At 32.4% G+C, this 24,910-nt stretch overlaps 1 protein-coding gene across 7 annotated transcripts in view; it reads right to left on the minus strand.

Moving 5' to 3' along the window:
- LOC143239538 (uncharacterized) overlaps nucleotides 1-24,409 on the minus strand; it is a 34,226-nt gene extending 9,817 nt beyond the window's left edge. Inside the window, exons 1-5 of one of the 7 annotated variants that reach the window (XM_076480824.1) lie at nucleotides 24,321-24,409; nucleotides 16,613-16,737; nucleotides 14,024-15,063; nucleotides 4,621-4,811; nucleotides 1,540-1,646 (exon numbers count right to left, since the gene is read on the minus strand). In XM_076480824.1, the coding sequence (XP_076336939.1) occupies nucleotides 1,540-1,646; nucleotides 4,621-4,811; nucleotides 14,024-15,063; nucleotides 16,613-16,679 (1,405 nt within the window). In that variant the 5' untranslated portion in view covers nucleotides 16,680-16,737; nucleotides 24,321-24,409. The other 6 variants (XM_076481069.1, XM_076480917.1, XM_076480743.1 and 3 more) reach the window with 6 other exon arrangements.
- Between the last annotated feature and the right edge of the window lie 501 nt (nucleotides 24,410-24,910).

Here is a 24,910-nt window from a genome sequence, read left to right on the forward strand (position 1 = left end):
TGAGTACAATATCAGGAGAAAATTCTGCAGATGCCATCTCCAGAGATACACACAAGCAAAGTTAATATGAAAAAAGTATAAAGATAAATAATGACAAAAATGAAATATATTGTAAAATTAAATAAGAGTTTATTAACAATAAAATATGAATGAGATGTGATGTCCTGAAGAAAAGCAATGTAGTTAACCTAATTTACAATATACCAGTAAGATGAATTACAGGCAATCCTAAATTAGCAAAGACTTGTGTTAAGCCTAGTCTAACATTATAGGACAAAGTTTAGTACTAAACTCTAACTTCTAATCTGAACTTGACTATGACTATTGGCCATTCAGACTAAACTTAAGTTACTGAACCAAAATAACTATATATTAACAAAAATTATTTGAAAACCATAACAGTAGAATTTCTTATCTTTCCAAAGTCAGAGGAACATATTTCAAATATGTGGGCCTGCAAACTTGAGTTAAGACCCAATGAAGGTCAGCTCATTGGAAGACCAATGCACCAAAGAAGAAGAGCCACAATATACCCCATTAAACACCATCACATGAAGCCCTTGTGAATGTGCTGATAAAAGATTTTACCTCAAGCAGTGATACTGAATTTGGAATTTCATAATTCAAAATGAATAAGCAAACACAATTATGTTGGCAGAAAGAAAGAAAAGTATTAATATCAGTACCTAGGTAGAAATATAATTCAAGTTACAGATATCACTATTGTATAGTAAATATTAAACCTGTTGACAGAAATTGATATGAAGGTATATATAACACTCAAACAGAGCATAATCTAAACATATGAACATGAACTCTGCCAATTAAGAAATGACAGATAGAATAGGATAGAGAGTCACATGTGACACGTGCATGTTGACACATCTACTGGTGGATATCTGTCGCACGATCAATTACGTGGATGAAACAGTTAAATCATAAGATTTAAGGGGTATGTAGGAGTGAAAAGCTTGTGGCATGTGAAAAAGCAATTTGCAAACAGAGGGCAGCAGTACAGAAGAATAGCTATGTATGTGAACGAGGTACCTTGTCAGAAAATTACTCCTTCCTGAAACATAGGTACATGCTACTATTTTATCCATTTAAAATGGTTGGCTTCCTTGTTTACATGGATGATACTATTAAGCATTTATATTACTTAATATCCATTTTCTTTGTTACTATTAATTAAATATATCATTTCTAATTTTCTCCTCTGTTATTAATTACTTATGTTACTTACTGCAGCTTATTGTTTCTGGTGAAATCAAATCTAATGCACACCAAAGTAAGTATCCCAAAGAATTAGTTTAGAAAATACTCTTTTCACTGTCTCAACTTTTCATTGTATAACTCCACATGTTTAACAACTTTAATAATATGCATCCAGTACGATGAGGTTGAAGAGTACATTATGGTAACATCATTTTATTTTAGTATCATATGCCTGTAACCATTCAACTGAAAATGTTAGAGGAATTTGGTTATTTTACTACTACTGTCCATGAGAACTTTGACACAGAGGAAGAGTAAACTTACCAAATGAAAACGGAGGAACTTGTGAGCAAGGTGTCATTGATGAACAAGACTGTGGCTGAGAGTCTGCCGATGGTCTTAAAGACACAATTGTTGGTTTACCAGTAACCCTAAAATTCACAGACAATGTTAACTGTAACCACATCTTATACTTCTCTGGATATTCATCTATTTATCTTCAATTCAAGTGTAAATAACATATACTGAATGTATACCCACAAACATATTGTAACTTAGAATATCAAATTGTTTAAAATGAACAAAAAAAAATTGTGGAACACAGTCTCATGACACATTTTAGTTTAAGTTACAAGAAAGCAACAAATGTAAATCTACATGTATGTAAATGATACTCATAAAAATAAAATCTGACAATATTTTATACTGTTTTAGCAAATAAGTTGCCCTGTAAGTTGCAGAACTATTGTAAAAAAAAGGAATTTCTTGATGAATAATCTAGAATAATTTTAACAAGTTTCTAAGATATTAAATACTTAACACTTCTCAAATAACTGCATACAATAATTGTATCTGTGACAAGAAGTGCATACCCAAATTTTACAAAATAATGTATCAGTTAAAACAAACTCATTAAGTCTACAAACTCATTAAGATGTAATACAGCATGGTTTCCAACACATATGTATGAACTCATTAAGATGTAATACAGCATGGTTTCCAACACATATGTGTGAACTCATTAAGATGTAATACAGCATGGTTTCCAATCCATATGTGTGAACTCATTAAGATGTAATACAGCATGGTTTCCAACCCATATGTATGAACTCATTAAGATGTAATACAGCATGGTTTCCAACCCATATGTATGAACTCATTAAGATGTAATACAGCATGGTTTCCAACCCATATGTATTGAGTTTTGGGATGAACTAACTGCTTTTCTGTACAAAAAGAACCTTAGTTGATGTTACTTCTCATGACTTTCAGAAAGGCTTTGGCAGAATTCTATACCAGTGGTTAATATGAAAGTTGAATTGTAATAAGGGGAAGCCAGCTGGATCAGTCTTTTTCAAGATTGTTTTGGGATTTTTATTGGTATTTGGAGTTCCTTCAACAATAATATTCTCAAACTTGCTAAAGATTCCAGAAAGAACTGTTTGTTAAAAATTTCCAACCTGTGCAAATGTTTCTTGAAAAATTTTCTGTGATAAACACTGAAGTTGTTGAAGAAACACATGTACATTATTGTACAAGTCTCTGGAAACATCTTTGTTAGAATGCTTTGTGCAGTTCTGGCCACTTATCAAGGTACAGTTTTGTCTGAACACATATGTTGGTCCACTGAGTCAACAGCTGCTGAAACTATTTAAAACTACCATACAGTGTAAAAGTGTAAATGTTATAGACTTACAAAAAGAGTGAACACCAGCATACAAAGTTGAAAATTCTATCCCATAGTTTTGTCTCCGTATTAAATTGTTAGTTACCACTACTTTTTAAAATAGAAACGTGAATTAAAAAAAAGAGAAAAATAAATCTACTATAAATATCATGCAAATGTCTGTCTTAAAGACGTACCAACAATAGAAGCCTATACATTTTCTTGAGTGACAATGATTTTACAATCCATGGAACAGGCCATACTCTTCTAAACCCTAATATTCATGTCCTTTTATTATTTCAAGGTATTCAATCAACTCTCTAAATTAGTTATTATATTAACGGATGCTTTTACCTTTTAAGTTTCTAATTTCATTTTTACCTTTTACATCATGTTCTTCCAAGGTCTATCTAAGTTTCTTAAACACCTTTTACATCATGTTCTTCCAAGGTCTATCTAAGTTTCTTAAACATTCTTCTAATTTTTTCTCATACTCTATACTATTTTTAAGTCTTCATGAATTGCTCAAAGCCATCTAAACCCTGGATCATTTTCGTACAGCTTTTCATACCTGTAACCTGCATTTCTATTCTGTCAATACCAAAATTAATATTAAAATACTTGGTAGACTTTCAACTGGATATCATTTGAAGAGTATTAACCCATTAATCAACTGAGAAACAAAGCATGATTAAACTACTAATAAATAAATGACAAATAAAATACAATATTTTCCACTGTACTAGTTATTAGATTCAGCACAAATAACTGTAAAGTTTACCATGTTTCAAAACTCATGTATATAGACTACACAATGAAATTCACACTTTTCTAAAGAGACTACTGATTAAATTCTAAAATATCCCACTACCCACTGGGCATAATAAAAAAAATCATTGTATTCTGTACTTCTCAAAGTTACAGTAATTTTGATTACATTATAAAAACATTTTAATGTAAAGTAACATTTTGAAGAGAAACACATAACATTTATACTGCTTAAAACTGGTAATTACAGGTTAAAACAGCCACAGAGTAAAAACATTAAGTAATTTCTCTTGATCAAGTTTTAACAAAAATGATATCGAAGATAACATTTACTCAGCTCAGAAAGTTGAAGAATAATCAATATTTAGAAAAATGTTTATGTTAGCAAGGTGAATTGTATAATACATACACATAACTATTAAAACCTAAGTCTGTCTTCATAATCTAATCTGAGCTGGGAGTAACACCTATGTCATATTTTCTGTTTCTTGAAGTTACAGTGATTCTAATTACTGGAGTACAAGATCCAAACCTAGTTGGTTGAAATAAACACCTGAATACATTTCTCAATATTTGATTCTTACTGTTTATTTTATTTATAGTGGCAGGGATTTAGTTTTAAAGTAGAACTATCCTCAACTGTGGTGATAAGGGACATTGGTATTCCCCTTTACCCATTGTTGCTCATTACTGACTTACATAAAGCTTTTAACATGCTAATTCTGGATCATGAATTATACACATTATGTTTTAATCACAGTTATGTTTATCTTTACATAAATGGTGTGTTAAGAATATATCATCTTTCATCTGGTTTTGGACAATAAGATAATCAGTGTTAAACATCAGTAATTATACCACACTACATCCTAAATGTGAGGACTATATTTTATACTGTAAACTGGTAACCATTTAAATCAATTAACATACTCTACTTGTTGTTAGAAAGCTACCACTGCGACTGCACTTACCTGTTACTAAACTGACCTACGCACGAAGAGCTAGGAGTTGTCACCTTTGGCTTGTTTGTTTCTTCTTTTATTAATTTTGTCAAATTCTGAAGTTGTTTATTCATCTGAATGTACTGGGTGTTCATGTGTTGATAATTGGCATTAATTTGTTTAACTTCTTTCTCCAGTGATATCAGCCTTTCCAACACCTCCTTTGAAGATAAAAATATCAAAAATTATACATTCATACTCTCAAAAACTGAATAAACATTTTGAAAGATTAAAATATTATTATTAATAAAAATAACAAACAAGTAAATAGCAATAAAAAAGAAATGCTGTGTCATAATTATGACCACTGATGTTACAATAACCATAAGTCTTGAGGAATCATTACTTTTTCAACCTGAATGGTACACATTACACAACAAATGGCCTAAAATGTCAGGTCAGAGACCATGTTGAGGTATGGTATTTCTAGCTTCAAATAGCTGACCAGATGTAGGGCAACCAGTCAGTGAAACCTGCCACTTCCATGGCTACTCTAAATCAAACAGGATTGTTTGTGATAGTTAAAATAACTCAACGACTGAAATACTGAAAAAGACTGAACAATATACTGCTGCTAGAACTTCCAATCATCAGTTTGTCATGCTAAACGTTTCCACCAATAAGTAGTGAACTACTTGTTTAATATAGTAAAGGTTGATAATAGGGAACTTCACAAACATAGAAGTTTATATTTCCAAAATTTTATGTTCTACACTGGAGCTAGTGTTACCACACTCACAAAGCAACAATATTCTGCACAAGGCTATAGCACATTCAAGATTTCCACAAGCAGCACAAGAATGGAGCTGGAAGCCAGAAATAAGTTCTCCAGACTGTCAAAACTAATAAGTAACAGACAGACAGTGTTGCCAACAAACTATTTGTGACTGTCTCACAGAGGTAACACACAAAATCCAGAGTGGTTCATCCCCTAATGGACAGCATAGGATAATAAATCTGTATGATAAGATAATTACCAAGATGTATGCACCAAGTCATGCAAAGGTAAAACTGAATCCCTTTAACAAATCATGCACTAATGTTAGTGGAATATTAACCTACTCTGCACTAGTAAGTCAAAAGCTGTAAACTATGGAAAGTCTTTATGAGTATTCAATAGAATAAGACTACTGGAAAAAGTGTGAAATATTGTGTAGCTGCAAAAAACAAAAGATTAATCAGTAGGACAGTATGCAACCCACAGGGTTGTTACCTGGTTCCTTCAAACTTACCACTGAGCAATTTGAGGGCAAGGATTGTACAAATCAACTCAAATAACGGTATCAAGAAAATATATATGCAAAAAACGGCTCATTTGGGTTGAGAAAATATTTTACACAGAAGAGCAAACAACATTTCGACCTTCTTCGGTCATGGGTGAACCTGACGATGACCGAAGAAGGTCGAAACGTTGTTCGCTCTTCTACGTAAAATATTTTTTCAACCGAAACAAGCCATTTTTGCATATGTATTTCTCTACAAGTGGGTTTTCTCGACATAACTGGTATCAAGAAAACATAAATGAACATATCTGTACATGTCCGGATATTGTTTTACTGAGTTTTTCTTCACTCTGATTATATGAAAAGCATTTCTGAGATTATTACAACTGACCTCAATGGTTCTGAACACAATGCAGTCAATACAATAAATGATATCTCTCAGTTATGTTATATGTACTGTATTAAATAATTTGTTGCAACCCTACATAATGCTTTCTCTATAACAATACAATTATATTTAATATACGATTCTACAGCTTGACACCACTATAAAAAATAAAATTAAAAAGCTTCTGAGCTGCGTATCTTAAGAATAATATATTCTTGCATAGGTCACGTTTACAAAACAAAAAGACTGCACTGTGTAACAAGGTAATTTTAATAAAACAGAAACAACACTGATTTAAGTTACCAACTGCTTTTCTTAAATAATGCAGTGTGAAAAATGTTCTTTTGCTCAAAGAAGAATTCTCTTTAAAAAAAAAACCTCTAGATGCATATACCCAAAAGAGTTTGATAATTTGGGGCAATTACCCAATAGATATGATTCATGCCTTTCATTAAGCCACTCCCCAGTGGAGAATTTAATTAGTGTTGTCACCACAATGAAACTGTCACTTGATTGGATTCTGAGCTTTCTTATCACTTACTTCCAACTGAATTTCAAAATGTTTTAAGGTATAGCTATAATAATTAAAAACTTTTGTATTATGAAATATATTAGCACCATTTTAACTTTATAAAACTGTTTATTCAAGCTACCTTCAAACTTTATAATTGACAGGGTAATCCAAAATACTAGATTATTATACAGGGATCTTCTCATGGATGAAATACTGAAAGTTTGGTTAACATGTTATACTGATATACATTAACACATATATCAACAAAACAATAATTAAAACATTTTTATAGCAGCTAGTATAGAAAATTCAAGCTACCATTCATGTAATACAATTAAATTATATGAATACAATATGGTTTTGACCTGGACATTAGAGTGGTCAATTTTGAATCTGCAGAACTGAAACCTATTGCCAAACATGTTCCACTTTTATCCATGAGGACATCATAATGTTACAGACAATCCCACTACTCAGTAATCAGAACTTTAAAATTAGGGAAGGTAGCTTTACCATAAAATATTTTCTAGTTTTCTTATTCATTTCCAAATGGTTTTTAGATGTAGAAAGACAAAGTTATAATTATCAAAATTATTTCACAAAATAAATCAACATTATTCTAATTTTGATGGTCTTTTTTTTATTTTAAGCTATTTAAAGAATATCCAAACTACTAGTTTTTACTTTGGTTAAGTACCCATTTGTCTCATAAGTTAGCATTATTCATTTCCCTTGGTTTAAGTGAGGCTCCAACACTGTTGTGAACATGTTAGACAATATTAAATTATCTAGAATAATTAAAGAAAAACAAAAAAAACAGGTAGATGACACAAGTTTTATCACAAATGTGAGGCCAACTGAAATAAAACATCTGTAAAAAGTGTACATGGTACTGTTGCAAAAAGTCAATAAGAAGTGAATAAACCCCTCAATGTTTCAAAAGTTAACATTTTCTTTATGTGAAAATGTACTTCAAATAGTTAGTGACTTCTTCACACAGAAAATTATCTTCCTTTGGCGTCTCTGCCTCAGAGATTCACGTCACTAGCTTTTAGCAACTTCCACCTAAACTTACAAAACTCCTTGTCATTTGCACTATTGCATAATGACATTATTATGCAGCAAGATCCCTCTACCAATAAGACAGCAACACAGACTCCTGGCACACTAGCTCCATCTACATTTCTGTGCTCATGATCTTCATTCTGTAACAACACAAGGAATACAACATTGCACTAGAAGTAGAAAGGAAGAATGGAAGTATGTCAAGAGGTGAGTTTCTATCACATGTTCAGGTAAGGAAAATGTTAACTTCCAAGACAAAACATGTCTCTTACACAGAAACTAGAATCCCACACTGATGTGGTGGAGTGACTAGTTAAGCTCCCTTCAGAAAGCACCCAAAGGGAACCCATGGAGTGTGATACCAATTCTAGAGGATCCAAAGGGATACACTCTTCACCAAGACTGCAAACAATCATTACGTTTGATGAGTAAGAACACTACTGACAAAAAATCAGACTGACACTACTGACAAGAGAGCCTATATCTAATGTAGTTGGGATGCATTCAGACCATACCAGTTGGTCAACTCAATGCTACCATCAGACTTATTGGATCAACACCAGATGAAGAAAGAGGGTACTGAATAGAGTTTATGGTGTCTTTGTCAATATCTACAAGAGGAGATTAAGATATGTTAGTAAGTGAACACCTCAACTCCACTGAACGTGATATTATTGGTTTTGGTTGATTTGTCCACACCAATCCAAAACCAGGAGGCATCAAGAATTTTTCCTCTGTGTCACAGTAAAAGGAAGAGCAACCTTACCAACCACATGTGTGAAGTCTTGAGTATGTTAATCCAACACCAAACCATGCAGGAACTGACATCCAGGTGATAGTAGGATGGGAGACTCATACTGTCTGGTCCTATATTGATCTAATACCAGAATACTCTGGACTTAAAACCCAGGTAACATTAAGGTGGAGGAGATATGTTGGCTCTTTGTACACTAATTCAACACCAAACCACCCATAAACCAACATTCAGTGGGATGGTGATGCTAGCATGTTACAAGAATATGAGGGGTGGCATGCACTATATAGACAATATCACCATCACTCCATTTCCAACAGAATTGATATTAATTTTATTCAGCCTCTGGCTATTCTGATCTAATCAGTGAGGTTCTCCATGGTCCACCACCATAGTAGCTAAGAAGCAGTTAGTGATAAAGATCACCCATGTTCAACTCAAAGAAAGGGGGAGAAGAAGAGCACAGTGGGGAGACCCAGAGAAATGCCTGGACACCATTAGTTGCATGCTGGGAAGATCTTTTACTAGAGACAGTGCAATGAGTAATTGCATAAACCTATTCTAAATAGACAGCAAGCATGAGCCAGTGATGCAGGCAGAGCACCATCTGGTGGTGGCTTTTTCCATGATAGTCCATGGAAGAGGTAAAGTCTAGATTGGACAGTAGACAAATATTGGAATACACCACGAGAACACTTCAAGTGGTTTTGCAGAACATTACATCTCAACAGTGGGTGTATAAATAGAGCAAGGGCTGATTGATGAGTGCTTTTTTGTTATCCTGGCTAGATGCAGAATTTTGGAAATAAGTGTAATCTGAGAGGCAGCACTAGCCACTTGGCAGAATCCTGAAAACAATACAAGAAACAAAGGGTAATGTACACATTCTTTCAAAGACAGCAAGTAGATTATACAATGGTGAACTGAGGCAGGCAGTGACACCGGAAGACTGCACAGCCAGATATTAGTAGATGACGAAGTTATACAAAATAATGGCAGCTGGAATGATCTTGTTCAGTAGTGAACAAACAAACAAAACAAAACCAATAAATGCATAAGATAATGTGTCCCAGGAGGAAGAGAAACCCCAAGAGTGAGAGGTATGAGTGAAGTCACAATGAATAGCACAAACTGGGCAGAAAGTTCGGTCTAAACCTCTATGAGCATAGATGAGTGTAATAGAAAAATGAGATGGGAAAGAAAGACAGAGGTCACCTTAACAAGAGGTGAAAAACCTAATAAAGTGGACTGGTAAAAAAAATAAGAAAACGAAAATGGTACAGGATGAATCACAAGCAAAACAATGTGAACAATGGTGAGCAGAAGGAAGATAAAAGGTGAATATGTCAGAAAAGAAGGCAGGAGAACTTCATGTTGCAAATGGTAACAGGCATGTGGAAGATGGTGCCTGGTCCTGGTTATACATAGAAGCACAGAGTCCATTGATAAGGAAGAACTGAAACAAGGTGGAGAGAGAAGATGGGAAGAAACACTTTGCCAGTAACAAGCCTGTAAACAGGGGTGGACAAGGCCACCCAACAACTGGCAAAGAAGAGATAGTTGAATCTCAAAAATCAGCCTGGAAATTGGAAATGTCTCACTGTAGAACTAATAAGAGAAACTTGGGACTTATCAACCAACATTAAAAACCAAGGTTCCACTCAGATAAAAAGAAACTCAGAAGGAAAAGTTTACCAGACTGGTAAGTCAGCTTCAAGGGTGATGGATTAGACAAAAAAGCATATGAAGATGGAAGGACAAGATCCATAACAGAAGTAAATAGTAAATGGTGAAGCAACAGGAAGTAGAATTGGCAAGGGAAGAATGTTGAATTGTCTGGTGATATAGAAGAGAGAACCAAAGGTAAGTCAGCTAAATGGTACCACCAAGAGAAAACAACACAGAGGATCACTAGTCAAGGGTAAGGCTGAGCAGATGGATCAGCCATAAACAAGTAAAAGACCAGACCCTGCAGAAAAAAAGTGACAGCTAGAAGTGAAAGATGAAGCATGCAAGTGAAAAGTAGACCTGCAAAATGAGTAGGATTCTTAAAGGAGTGCTCCCAGTGGAAACTAGGGGAGAAAAATATTGTGTAAGCAGAAAACTATTTGGCCAAGTGAAGCAGTCCACAATCTGCCTGCCACAGTATCTGGTATATGGTAGGCAGGAAACTGACCCAATGAGAATTAGCCCAAGAGAAAAGACCAGAATGTGAAATCAAGGGTTTCTGGACTGGTGACTGATGGAGGAAAATCCAAGGAGTCATTGGAATTGAACCTAATTAAATGAACTACTAGGAGAGGTAATAAGAAGATCATGCACAATATTGAACAAAAAGTGCATCAGTGAAGAGAGAGGACCCATCCTGGGACCAAGTGACAAATGGAAAATAGATATTCAGAGGTGCTCTGCAACCAGAGGAGAGAACATATTTGAAGAGGTGATGGTAATATTTGGGTAGAGGTAATGGCATAATGATGGTAGGTAAGGAAACATTCCAACTAACCAAACAAAAATCAGAATGGAGGAAGGGACATGAAAACCACTGAGGTCAAGGAATTCCCTCTGATTATGTAAGGGCAGTTTAAGAGTTGCATATGAGCATGACCTAAAGGGAGAAGTAATCTCCATGTAGTCCTGGTCACCAAACAAGAAAATGAATATCCAGAATGAATACGAGAGGAAATCTTGCAGGTGGAATGAAACAGGAACACAGGCACCCAAATCAAGATAGTTGGTTATCTAAAGGACCTAACTCAAGGGGAATGATGCCAGGTAGAAGATGAAGATGGAAAAAAGTTACATGTAAAGAAGGATGGGAGAGAAGTACAGTGGAGGAGGGTTGGGAACTACTGACAAAAGGATAGATGATAGGAGGGTTGGGAACAGTGTGGAACTACTGACAAAAGTAAGGATAGATGATGAGCAATATCAACCTGTGTATCAAACTATGAAAGTCCCCCCCCCCAAATATTCCATGAAGAAGAAAGTACGGAACAGAAATGTAGAAGGAAAATTTCCACAATGGAGAAATGAAGGAAAGGAGAAACACCAACAAAGTGCACTAGGGCAAGGTAGAGTGCCCCAGAGTTGAGGTGTAAAGAGGAAAGGACAAGACTGGTAAAATGTATCAGGAAAAAACAAAAGAATTACATATCAGACTGCAAAACTTGAATCACAATACTGCTTCCCCCATGTAAATTGCAAGGTAAAATCCCAATGTGAGAATTTCATGAGGAAAGAAGATGTGGAGAGATGGGAAACGATATGCATAATGTCCCTGAAAAGTGGTCTAGGAATGGTACACAAGATGATTTAGGGTTAGAATAGAGAAGGATAGAATACGGAAGAGCAAAACATAGGAGTATGATAAAAAATGTAGTATACCTGATAAACTAAGTCAAAAAATGCAGCATACCTGATAAACTAAGTCTAAAAATGCAAGATGTGTATTCTAGAGTGAGAAAAGTTCTCAGGGCCTAAACAGGAGAAGAAATAATACTCCCTAATCATTCACCTCACCATTGCAGGAAAGACTATGAAGGGACTAAAGTGAAGTAACTGACATCTAAACACACAGGCCTTAGTCAAGGAATGTGCTTCCACAAGCCATGATTATGTCATAACCTGCATGAGAAAATTAATCACTCACACAAGTAGTAGCAGACAGGTTTACAGTTTGAGGAAAAAAAGAAAGTTCCCTCACTGTCATAAAACTCATTAGGTTAGTGGCATGCAAGTATTTAAGGCAAACACCCTGGGTGGATAGCTTTCTGTATATAGAGGTGTTTATTACAATGGAACAGTAGTTTCTTAAATTTTATCACAAATTTTAGGCCTACTGATTTCCAATGTTATAGAAGCTTCCAGCATTTAACTTTATTCTACTGGTTTAGTCAAAGTGGACATGTCTTTTTTATATAATTACATTCAAAATTTAATTGAACAAGTTTACTATCAATGTATGCCAGTAACTTGAAATTAAAAATAGTTTATTATTGAAGGTTTTATATTATTTAATTTTTAATTTCAAGAAAAAAATCATTTAAATCACTTCTCTATATTTACTGCTGTCATGTAACACACATTTACATTTTGAATTATCATTTAACATTTTTTTTCTCTACCTTTCATGGGTTTTAGAATGCTTAATAACTAACATGAACTACAGATAACTACAAGTCAGAATTTAAATTAAAAACTCCTGTCTTCTTTATCTACCAAAATGTAAATAAGTTTGTTAAACCTAGAAGTGAATCTCCTCCCATCTATTTTAGCTTTAAAGGATTATATTAAAAACCATCATCCTTATTTGAAAGACATATTTATAACTAACAGAGGTTTTTTTGCTTATTTTTATTACGATTGTTTTTTATGAGCACTGTAACTAATTCTTTCAATTTTTTTATGTTTGATAATTGTTCTTGAGCTATACACAGACAGCTAGATTTTTTAACATGTTTATAGTCGAGATAAAAAGTCTGTTAAATTATACTAGTTTTGGAATATTTTATTCTGGTAAACATATAGTTTGTTTAATGAAATGCATATTTAATGTTACATGGATCATTATTTGATGAACTAACTTTATGAAAAAAATGAAGCCTAGTACAGTTATGATCTGCACCAGAAAAAGATCAGAAGATTTCCTCATGGTGTTTAGAATACGTGACTACTGAGTACCTGGCGTATTTATAGTTTTGGATAGTGGAATAAGGTATAGAAAACAAACTAAGTTAAAGAAAATGTGAAAATATAAACAATCAAAACTGTGAAAATATGAAAATCAAAAATCATATAAAATTAATCATTCAGTGAAGAAAAAAAAGGTATTCTTTTTATTTTATATTTTTAAAAATTTGTTACAGTTTGTGTGAGGTCAGAAAAAAATACAAGACAAAATATAAAGGTTTACCAAAAAAAATCTAATGTTAATTTAAAATGTTCTAGAAGTTACACAAAAAAAAACTAAAACAGTCCGAGTTACACTGATTTAGTAAAGTTTTTATAAATTCATGAGACAAATATTTTACAAAAAATACCTTATTAAAATATCTATTTTTTTTTGTACAAGATATTTGTAATGCATACTAAAAGCTTGCCAAATTTTATAAAAATAACTTGCAAGTTCAGATTTATAGTAAATATTAACATTTACAACTTTACATAAATAGGAGTTAAACTGTTACCTTCATTAAAAAATAGTTTGATACAATATACACAAAAGCTGATGTTAGGGTTCAAACTGCAGATTTTTTGAAATATCTAAAAAATACAATTTTTTTAAAAGCTGTTAAAACTGTCTTGATTTATATGAATATTAAAATAAAGTAAAAGTATATTTAATAATATAAATGAAAATTTTTAAAAATGTTCTGTTTAAATTATTTTAATGAGAAAATATAAAACACAAACATGTTATAACATACCTTTATAACAACAGGTTCAGTGACGTTAAGTTTGGCAGGAAGTTTTGAACTGACAGTCTTTTTCTTCCGATTAGTTTTACTGCCCATAAACATCTTTAAAATTTCTTCTTTCTTAAGTGAAGAACTTTTAATAACATCACTTCTTTTGATCTGAAGTTGTGATGGGTCAAGTTTAAGAAATTTGTTCGTTTTACTGTCACTTTTAAAACTGCTAACAGCTCTAGTTGGTGATGAAGCTGTATCCGGAGCCATGGATGATGTCACGTGTTCAGTAGCTAAGAAATCTAGGTCATTTTTTGAATGTTCACTTACAGGTATATTCACATTGCCAGCGTTATATGTTTGGTCTACTTCATGTTCTTCCAACAGCAACAACTGTTGCTGAGAGCCATCTGGTTGTTGCAAAACAAGGTATTTTGTTCCAAAATATTGTCCACCTTTCTCTGTTGTTTTCAAAATGGTTTCTGGTAGATGGAGAGTGTTTACTTGAGTAGGTACAGAATCCTCAGATACCTCACATGAGCTATCAGGGTGAAGTACAACATCTTTGCTAGCACATGATTTAGAAGTGCTCTTAACTGTAGTGGTTTCTGATAACCTGTCAGAAGAAACAGTATAAAGTGTTTCTTCAGGGTTTGAGTAAGTTATATGTTGAGCATTTTTGTTAAGTTGGGTTGCATCTGCTTTGGTTAACTGATCTTCGCCATCTAATGTGTTTTCAGGTAAAACGGAAGATATGCCAGCCACGCTATCTTCATTATGGAATGTTTCCTGATATTTGTTAAGCACAATTTGACCAGTTATGCCATTTTTAGCCATATCTACAGAATGATCTACTGTAGAAGAATAAATAACAATGTTTTCATTTCCTGAAGCACTGTTCAAATCAACTGAAGAATCATTCACTTCCAGGTACTGTACCGAGCCATCAGCTGGTATACTGTTAGGTGACACTCTAATTTCTCCAGCTTCACCTTCCTCTGTGATGAAATAAACTTCACCAGACTCTGTCATCTTCAAATTCCAGCCTTCAACACTACCTAGACATCAAATTGAAATAATCAAAACTTGGTGAATGCTACAACAAACATTTACCAGAACTGATAAAATTAATATTTCTATATTTAGTTAGTCAAAATGCATCTGACATCTCATATAAAAACAGAATACACATAAAGACGATAACAATAAATGTATGAAAATCTACTGATAGTTATAGTACATGTTCTTAAGGAAGTGTCAATTACAAAAAGCACTGTTGAAATAGATATTTTCATTAACCACATTGCTATGGACCATGGATCAAAGGTCATGTCACACTGCCTTTGTTGATTCACATTTAGTGTTTTATTGAACTACTATTTTATGAATTTATGTCATTAAGTTTGGAATCAAATTGTTGATTATAATTCAAATTTTAGTACAATCAATTAGTTAATGTAAAAGTAAGTATTAAAAAAATAAATCATAAATACTTGTCTGTCAAGTGGTACGATGAATGCAGTACTGATTGAAATTACATGTTTGTGATGTCCAAGTACATAGTTTTTTTTTATATTTACAAATGCGTGACTCAAATTAAATATATTGAAAAGATATTGTATTTTCTGAGACATTACTTATGTAATAAATCAAACACGGTGACCTTGCTCACATCTTTCCAACCATCCAAATCTAGAATTAATAAGTAGCACTGTAATAACACAATGTTCTTCCTAAGTCAAGAAATCAGAATGCTCAGTGTGCGTAAAAATACTGTAAACAAGTTTCAAAAAGTTAATAGCTAATTAAATATTTAAATAAAAACATTATTTATATTATGCAAAGCAAAAAAATGCCTTCTGAAATTCCTATTTCTTTAGAACAGGTGTTTCATATCATGTGCCACAGAAGACTCTACGGTTCATGAAGGAACTAATAAAATAAATTTTAGGCTTACAAATATAAAAGTGTTAAATTGAGTGTTACATCTACTACATTTCTTAAATGTCTGGTTTTGCTAGATAAAAAACATTTACTTTTTTCTTCTTTGCTACTACTCCATTTCAAATGTTTATGCTCAGCTAGAAAAGGACTATGTCCACATAGCTGTTAACAACATCCAATGCCAAATCTTGGACTGTTTATCTGACTGAAAAATGAGATCTGATCATTATTCTTTTAGCACATCTGTGCTCACCCAAAGTATACAGCATGTTTATACACTAATTGATTGAGACATTGATTCACATGACATGCAAATTACTATGTCACAATTCGTTCTTCCTTTTTGGGATTCTACAAGTTTTGTAAATTGGTGGTTTTGAATTGATAGAATAATTTAAAAATAAATTGCATAAGTAGAACTGTATATTACTGTACTAGTTTCTACTCTTAGAACAGTACTTGTCCTTTTTTTTTATTTCTATTTGCAAATTATTAAATGTTCACCCTTTCAAAAATAAGTTATGGGCTGAAACTTGTTTAGCATCAGAAGAAAGACAAAAAGGAAACGCACACTCAATGAGTAGCTTAATTTTACCCAAAAATACACACAAAATTGTGCAATGCATTAAAAAACAATCACAAGTGTGGTGGAATTTCACTAACCTTGAATCTGATGTGGACCAACAACTTGAACATTAGTTGCTGAGTCTCCACTTTCTTCTTCATTCATGTTTAAAATGACACTCAATTTGACCGATGATCTGCTTTGTAACACCTACACCTAGAATCTGAAACAAACACATTATCTCTTAGTAACAAATTTTAAGTGCATAACATGAAATGTGTATGTTTGTATCAGATTACAAAAACTACCATCATATATATTAAAGAATCTAGTTAGCTCTATAAAGTATAGATTTGTTGCAAGTAGCAGGGTTGTGATCCTAAAGATAATGTTAGTTATTACCTAGTTTCACTTTCTTACTCGCTGCAGGTTATTGTTGTGAAATGACAAAATCATAACATTTCATTAGATAGGTTACACTTATAACATTGATAATTTTATACCAAATTGCCCATTCATTAATTAGCTTAGCCATATATTTTTTTTTATAACTATCATGCTCCAAGTTGAACAAAAAACATGATCAGGCTTACTAATGAATGAATGTTTGTTTTAAAGTGCTTATTAATGCTATAAGTGTAGCTTCAAGTTTGTTTGCTATATTTGATTTCATTACTTTAAGTCACACATTCAATCCTAAGGTGTTTGTTATTAGACTCATAAGTATACACATAAAATTTATAATGGTCATGAACTGTCTTACTACAAGGGTACAAACTGGTTTCCATATTCAAACCCGGCCCTCAAATTATATGTACACCATTACAACACAGGAAATCAGACTCAACTGTGTAAATAACCAAATATTTTATATTAATCTACTATATCTATATTTATTTACAAGATTTATTTAAGGTCGTGATGTGACACTGCAGATGGGCACAGAAAGCTTAAAACACTACAAGTTTTCCAGAAGCTCATTTATACAAACACATTATATCTTTACTACATACTCTCAAAATTCTTACTTCTGTGGTTTCTTTTCCAAACATCATCTTTGTTTACTACAAACATCTTTTTTTAAACACCTACAATTTTCTCACAACTAGCAAATATATGTAACTGCTTACAGCACATGTAAATTTATTGCTACTTCTCAGAAGACTTCCTACTGTTAACCTGTTGACTGCCAAGTATTTCAGCTGCTACTGCAGCTCTGCCAGTTTTTCAGCAAAACTGAGTCAATTTTAAGTAGATCAAATGCATGTATGGTGCTGACATCTAGCGTTGAAGTTAGGTATTATTGAGAACGAATTATCTTGTGCGTGGCACTGTGTTATCGATCAGCATGGATGAGTTATCTTGTCTACAACACTGAACAGGTTAATGGAACATTTGTTAACACACAGAACCACTACCTCCTTTCAAACCTTTCTCAGTAAAGCTTTAAATTTAACATGTAACATACGTGCATATAAAGCAAAACTGTCCATCTGTCTTAAGCTGTAGGGAGGAACCAATTTTGATGAAATTTGTTAGTAGCCTGAGAAAAAGGTCTTCAAGATCCAAGCAAACATTTTCACACCAAGAATAATATGATAAGAACAGGAAGTTTTGTGAGTTTGCATCAAACTGGTGCAGATCCAATTGGAGATGAATGTAGTTTTTAATAACAGAAGGATATTATCTCTTGGAAAGATTGCAGAGATCAACTGCTGGAGTGATATCTAGAGTTATAAATTTAAATGGAAGTTATTTAAAGTGTTCAGGAACATTATCTGATGATTCATCAGGACAGTGAAATAATGTCAGAAATACATATATTAACTTGAATAATAATAATAATCAAAAACATCAATATTTTTATTGGTAGACTACACAACTTTTAGGATTTTGTTTCTGAACAGTGAACTCAATCAATGCAATGCCACTGACACTTCACTTTATGGGGGAGTAGTAAGTACCACATTTTACATCTAAGCACTTTACGTACCTACATGTCTACAGAGCAAACTTTCTGTAGTAAGGTCATACCAGATAAAATAACAGCCACAGGCTGTGCTAGCATTCTGTGGACATCTGCTGAAACTTGCTATATATTAAACAAAATGAAGGTCTATACACATTCTGTAATTTATGTTACTAAACTTAAATAATTCAGTATTTTAGTTACTTAGATTATTAGATTAATATATAATATTAAATTTCTAAAAATGTGATCACTATATCAGTCAAGCCAACTCTGATAGTCATGGTACAAGAAGTACTAACATGTAACAATTCTACTATTGGTACTTCGTAACACTGTTAAACAGGCCTAACCTTATCAAGTATTCTTTGATTAAAAGCCAAAAATACCACCAGTTGTAAAGATACCCCCCTTATCTATGGCAAAATGATCGTGGAAGTTTCTGTTGTCTGTTACTTATAATTAAGACTATTCATTATTACTCACAATTATTAATGTATAGTTCAGTTTTAGTAGCTCTTCCAATGAAAGCTATTGTATAATGTTTTTTAACATTTATATTTTGAATATTCTTCCTACAACTGGCAGTCAAACTCTATTTTGAGGTTTAGAGGAATGAATCTATAAATACTTGTGTACATGTGCTATTCCTCTGCAATTAAGAATATTCAATAACTTGCACAGCTCCCTAGAAACTGTCCAGTTTGTCTTCCCCAGAATTACTGATTTCAAACAAAACAATTGTCCATTGGGCAAAGTATTATGGTAAACTTTGCTGTCCAATGTATTGAATGATATAAGTTTCACACTCCCATAATGCAATGTATTTTGAAATACTACGTATAAGCAATCTAATACTCACAGACTTAAAAAGCCGGGGGTTGAAGGAGTTCTTTATGTAAGGGATCCCCTGCAGTCTGTTAGGACTTAAGACAAAAAAAAAAGCTACTAAAAAGAGGTTGAATCCATGTAGGTTACAATTAGTGGATATTAGTTGAAATTATTAAAATGCAAGTTATGAGCTACCTTATCAGACAGTTGATAACAATGATCAAATATGGTAATGAGAACAAAGTCAGTCACTAATACTGATAGAACTGATGCTCATGGAACAACTTGGGAAACTGATTTTAAACACACTGACTGGAACTTTATGAAGTCATGTAAATAATGACTTCAGATAGTTTACTATATCAAATGATCAGGGAAGAAGTTTTAATGTTCATAATTAACAGATTGGGGTTGCAAGAGTTGATCTGAGGGAAGGAACACAGCTCCAAGTGTAGTGCAGAAGATGTATGCAATTTTTGTCTCCCCAATAACAGACAGAGATAGTTTTTTACATCCATACATAAGCTAGGGCTTATATGAAACAGCTAGTTAATAGTGTTGAACTAACAGCAAGGCTCTTATTAAAGACTAAGAAATAATCAAAATTATGTTTTCTGATCCTAAGTATTCCATTGGAAATATTGAAATTGATCTTAATTGATTCACAGGTGGTTAAAAGATAGATGTAACAGACAAAGTACTAGTGTTTCATCTAAAACAATTAAACTGAGGCTTTTTATCTAATATTTTAGTGAAGTAGCCCTGATGATCAGACAATAGATTAATTAACAAAATCACATTATTATGGGTTGATAAAAACCTATTAAAGTTATAGGATGGTTGGTTGGGAGAAGAAGAAAAAATTAATGTAGTACAACTGAACTAGCTTGAGCTCAAAGCTACACAACTGGGCATTTGTGTTATTTTCAGTGTAGTGAATCAAACCTAAAATTTTTAACTCTGTTAACTTACTGCTCACTAAACAGAGGGCAAAAAGAATATTTGTTAATGTTTAAGTTTAAAGCTAATTGATAGACTATCTGCACTGTACTCACAACAAGTATTGAACCCTAATATTTTCATACATAAGCTCTCAAACTTACCAATGGGAATGGGGTGCTTTAACCTTGGGCCTTTGTTTTTTTGACACAAGTACTTTAAAAATTAAAGTTTTATATTACTTAAGTTTTATTCATTTATTTAAAAAAACCATCTAAAACAACAATTAAGACTGCACATCTTGTTGTCACATGATCAACTCATGGTTAACATTCTCATGTTTAAGAGTTCTCAGCAAGAAACAGTGAGAAGCTTATATGGACTGTCAGCATAGATGGTCAAAGTACATTTCCTGCTGCCTTTCATTAGCAGGTGGAAAACTTCCAAGAATTTCTATCCATACAAAACAAAATTTTAATATTTTTAAGTTTAAGGTAGGCCATGCCCACTTGCAAAGTCAAAGCTGTGTTGCCAAGTGACAGACTGAAGTTGAAATGCATGTTTATAAGCAATAGAAAGAGCACATTCCACACTATTCAATTATAGACTGAAGAAACCTTTACCTTTACAGATCTGTAATATGAAGTAGATAAGATGCTTAGTCCATTGTTCTCTTAATACATAGATTTATTATTTATGTTTATAAATGCACATTTGAAATTTTTCGATTGTATACATTTAACTTGATATAGTTTGGCTTGTGGAAATATCTAATTGAAATGACATCATTTTTGTGAGCGAGTGTTAGTGACACTTTGTGGACAACCTTTGCCCTGTAGTAACTATATAACACTATAGGATCAGGTTGGCCTACTTGCATCAGGAATAAAAGAAAGAATTGTGAAAGAAAATTAAAAATAAAATAAAAATAAAAAAGATAAAGATAAAAAATTACACACATGAGAAAAACAAGACTGAAAATTTGAAAGGTATGTACGTGTTTCCATTTCTTAAATATAGTCATTTCATTTCACTGTATACTGATGATAATGTCTAGAGTTAACGATATAACAGAAAAAAATGAAAATGTAAAATTTACTTCAAAAATGATTTGATAATCCATTTGAGATGTTCTAGATATTTTCCAAATGAAATGTGAAAACTAAGATAAATAGTAGTATTTTTATACTCGAAATGAATATCTCATTGCATGCGATCTTTTCAGAGTCTGAATGCAAATAACTACATTAAATAATATTTTATTACAAATAGTAGTAAAAAATCAAAATTAAATATGTTATTTTCTAAAACTACATAATCTTAGTATTGTTCAAGACAAATTTAAAACTATTTCACCAACTAGTTTCATTTTTATAGAGAACTTTGATGAGTTACATATCTACTTACAATGTAAGTAGGTAATCACCCTAAGGTAAATTAGAAAGTTTGGGTACAATAACCTATTGGGTATTTATAGTTATACTAAAGATGTTAAGGTATGACAGTGACTTGGATTAATTAGTAAAATATACAAGTATTTAGAAAACATAAAGAATGCAAGTGGGCTACCACAATTTGGATCATACATTTAATATTGATTGCAGCTCACTCAATAGCACAACTGATGAAAAGGATTTTACCAAACCGACAAGTAAATCACTAAAGCAGTCTACGTAGTGCTTTATTGCTGGTAACAAAAGTACTAGAATTCTAGCATGTATTTATATACAAATTGACTGCAAGTCAAAAGAGGTAATTACTTTTTTATACAAGTCACTACTCAGAACTTACTTGGAACACTATATACAGTTCTAGTCTCTTTATTTAAGACAGGGCATTGACATGTTAGAAAGGGTTAAAAGTAAGGTTACAAGGTTAATTCTTGAAATGGAAAGGTTATTTTAAGAGGATAGATTATCATGTCTTATCTCAAGCAAAGAAGGGTTAGAGGTGACCTCATTGAAATATACAGACTATACTGACGAGTGATAGATAGAGACTTCTGCTTTTATTCTTCTGGATTCCTAGAACAATAGGATTTTTTTGTTCTTAAGCACAAAACTACACAAGAAGACATTATCTTGTATAAACTATGGACATCAGAATCTGGTTTTTAAGTGTTATAACCCTTCAGACTTACTGAGCTACTGGGGAAAACAACAGGATATGAGAAAACACAAGAAGATTTTGGAAAGGCAAGCTGAGATTCATTTAAGGATTATGTAATACATTGCAACTGGAAACAGTGGAGGCTAATTCTTTTAGAAGTTTAAGACAAGTTGCCAATTTTGTGAAAAACTAAATGTGCAATTAATTGTCTGTCTTTCCTGAATAGTAGATATGTAGGGATATCCATGAAGGACTAGATAGTATCTTGTTGTTCAAATAAGTTCTTTTTTCTAAATATCAGTGGGCACGTACAGTATTTTATAGGAATGGTGTAACAGTTAGGCTCAGACATAGTTGTATCATAGCTTAACAAAATGCTTAAAATGCACCATTTTACAAGTTACGTTGACTAAGACAATGTACAACCATTCTCTTAAGGCACTTGGAAATTATGTATATATATAATTTCACTTACATCTGATATAATCTAATAGAATTCATTATGAAATATGTGGTAACTGTAGTGGTGAAGATACTTTAAAACAGTATGAGACATCTTAATACAGTAAAAAACAGAGAGAAAATACTCTCTCACATTGTTTACATGCTATGTTAGCTATATCAGTAATCTGCTGGCATGACAAGAATGTATTACACAAACAACTGATGAACAATAATTTTTTATACATTTACTATGACCACAGGACATGTACACATCTAAATCTGTCACTCAACGAATAGATAAAACAATGACACTGTAACTGAGGAATTTTCATTTTAAAGGATATCTAGGTATTAATAGTTTTAAAGTAGAAAATGCTGAAACAATAAATACAATACAGTTATCAAATGGAATGCTAATCCATATAAGCTTGTACCTTATTTATCTGTATGAACAATAACAATACTAAATCTTCAACAACAGACCATAACAAAAGTAGTTTCGTGTACTGAAATTACAGTTTTTGTTCATTTAAAATTGTAAACTAAAATTTAAAAGTTGTTTCTTATGATTAGAAGTTAAAACAATATATTATACCAATAAATACAAATTCTTTATCATATTTAAAAATATTTTTGAAGAAATGATGAGTGATTTAGTGTTTTGCTGACAGTTTATATTATACATTCAGTTTTAGTTTTTTGCTGCTGTTAGTTTTAAAATTTTTGAAAAGTGTAGGGTAAGAGCTTACATTTTTTATTATAGTCTAATGTTAATTAGTAACAGCCTAATGGAGCTACGTAACTATTAGTAATAATATTACTTTATTTTAAAATAAACGTGTGAATTATAATAAAGGGTAACTATTCGTGTTACTGTTACATTTTACACCGTTATTGTTAGGCTATTTCAGAGGAACTTCCTATCGAAGTTTGGATAACAGCTTTAAACAGTAAAATATACATAACTTGTAATGGAATTTTTAGTTAAACTGAAGTCTTACAAATATTTGTTTTAACGACAGATCGGAGCGATTAATTTCAGTAATGAAGTAATGTCGTAAGTTCTAAATTTTCACTGTGTAATGCGTATCTTACTTCAATATTACGTTCATATTAGGATTCTTGCCGTTTTAAGTTGGAAAATGCGTGATTCTAAGCCTAACATAATATGAAAATCTTTAACCTAAACTTAAGAATATTAAAATGTCAAAAACTTAAATTTTAGACCGACTTTTACATCTTGTTACACCAAAGTCGCCCATCTATAATCAACTTATTTTTCATAGACTCGATTACGTACGTGCATTTAGGTAAGCAAGAACATGTGAAACACCGAGCAGTTAGTTCTTCGTCTTCAGTTTATGAAAAACAATTTGCATTTCATGAATCAAACATTTTCAATAAGATATTTTTACTCTCATGCTCAAATCAATTGTTTCGTTTTTAAGAACAAGTTTGGTTAAAATAATATAATTTATTTTAGAAGCAAATTAAATTACACTCTACTCACTTACCAGTGGGTCTTTAAGATCCTAAGCATACCCATAATCCCTTTCACATCTCTCTCTCTTTTTTTTTTTTTCACTGATTAGGAAAAAAAAAACCCAGAAATTTATAAATCTAACTAGCTAAAGTAAGTCTTTATATATTAGGTTTGTATATTTGTGCTGTAAGTGAAAATTGTAGATAAAACATATTACCAAAGAACAAAATAATTACAGAACATACAATTAATCTTGGTCCTACTCAAAAGAAAAGAAAAGCAATGAGGTGTGGAAGATCACAACAGAAAGTTCAGGTCCATACGTTTGGTTTAGCTTATTCGGATATTCGCGCAAAGCTACACAATCCATGCTTAATTTTTGGGCTATTAGACTAAAAAGAAGGTGGCTAATCAACAGTATACACTGCCAACTTTTGAGTTATTCTAACCGACTCTTAGTATTTAACCGCAATTATTATTACGCGTCCATATACACAAAATGCAGAGTATTATTTTTTGCCGTCATAAAGACGCCAATTATTAGGCTGCATTTGGCCTATATGATGTTAATAGCATCCTTTTCACAAAAAACGGCTTGTACTACTAGCCTGGATAAAGCCG

The sequence above is a fragment of the Tachypleus tridentatus genome, chromosome 1 (assembly GCF_004210375.1).
Source record: "Tachypleus tridentatus isolate NWPU-2018 chromosome 1, ASM421037v1, whole genome shotgun sequence".
Lineage (NCBI taxonomy): Eukaryota > Metazoa > Arthropoda > Merostomata > Xiphosura > Limulidae > Tachypleus > Tachypleus tridentatus.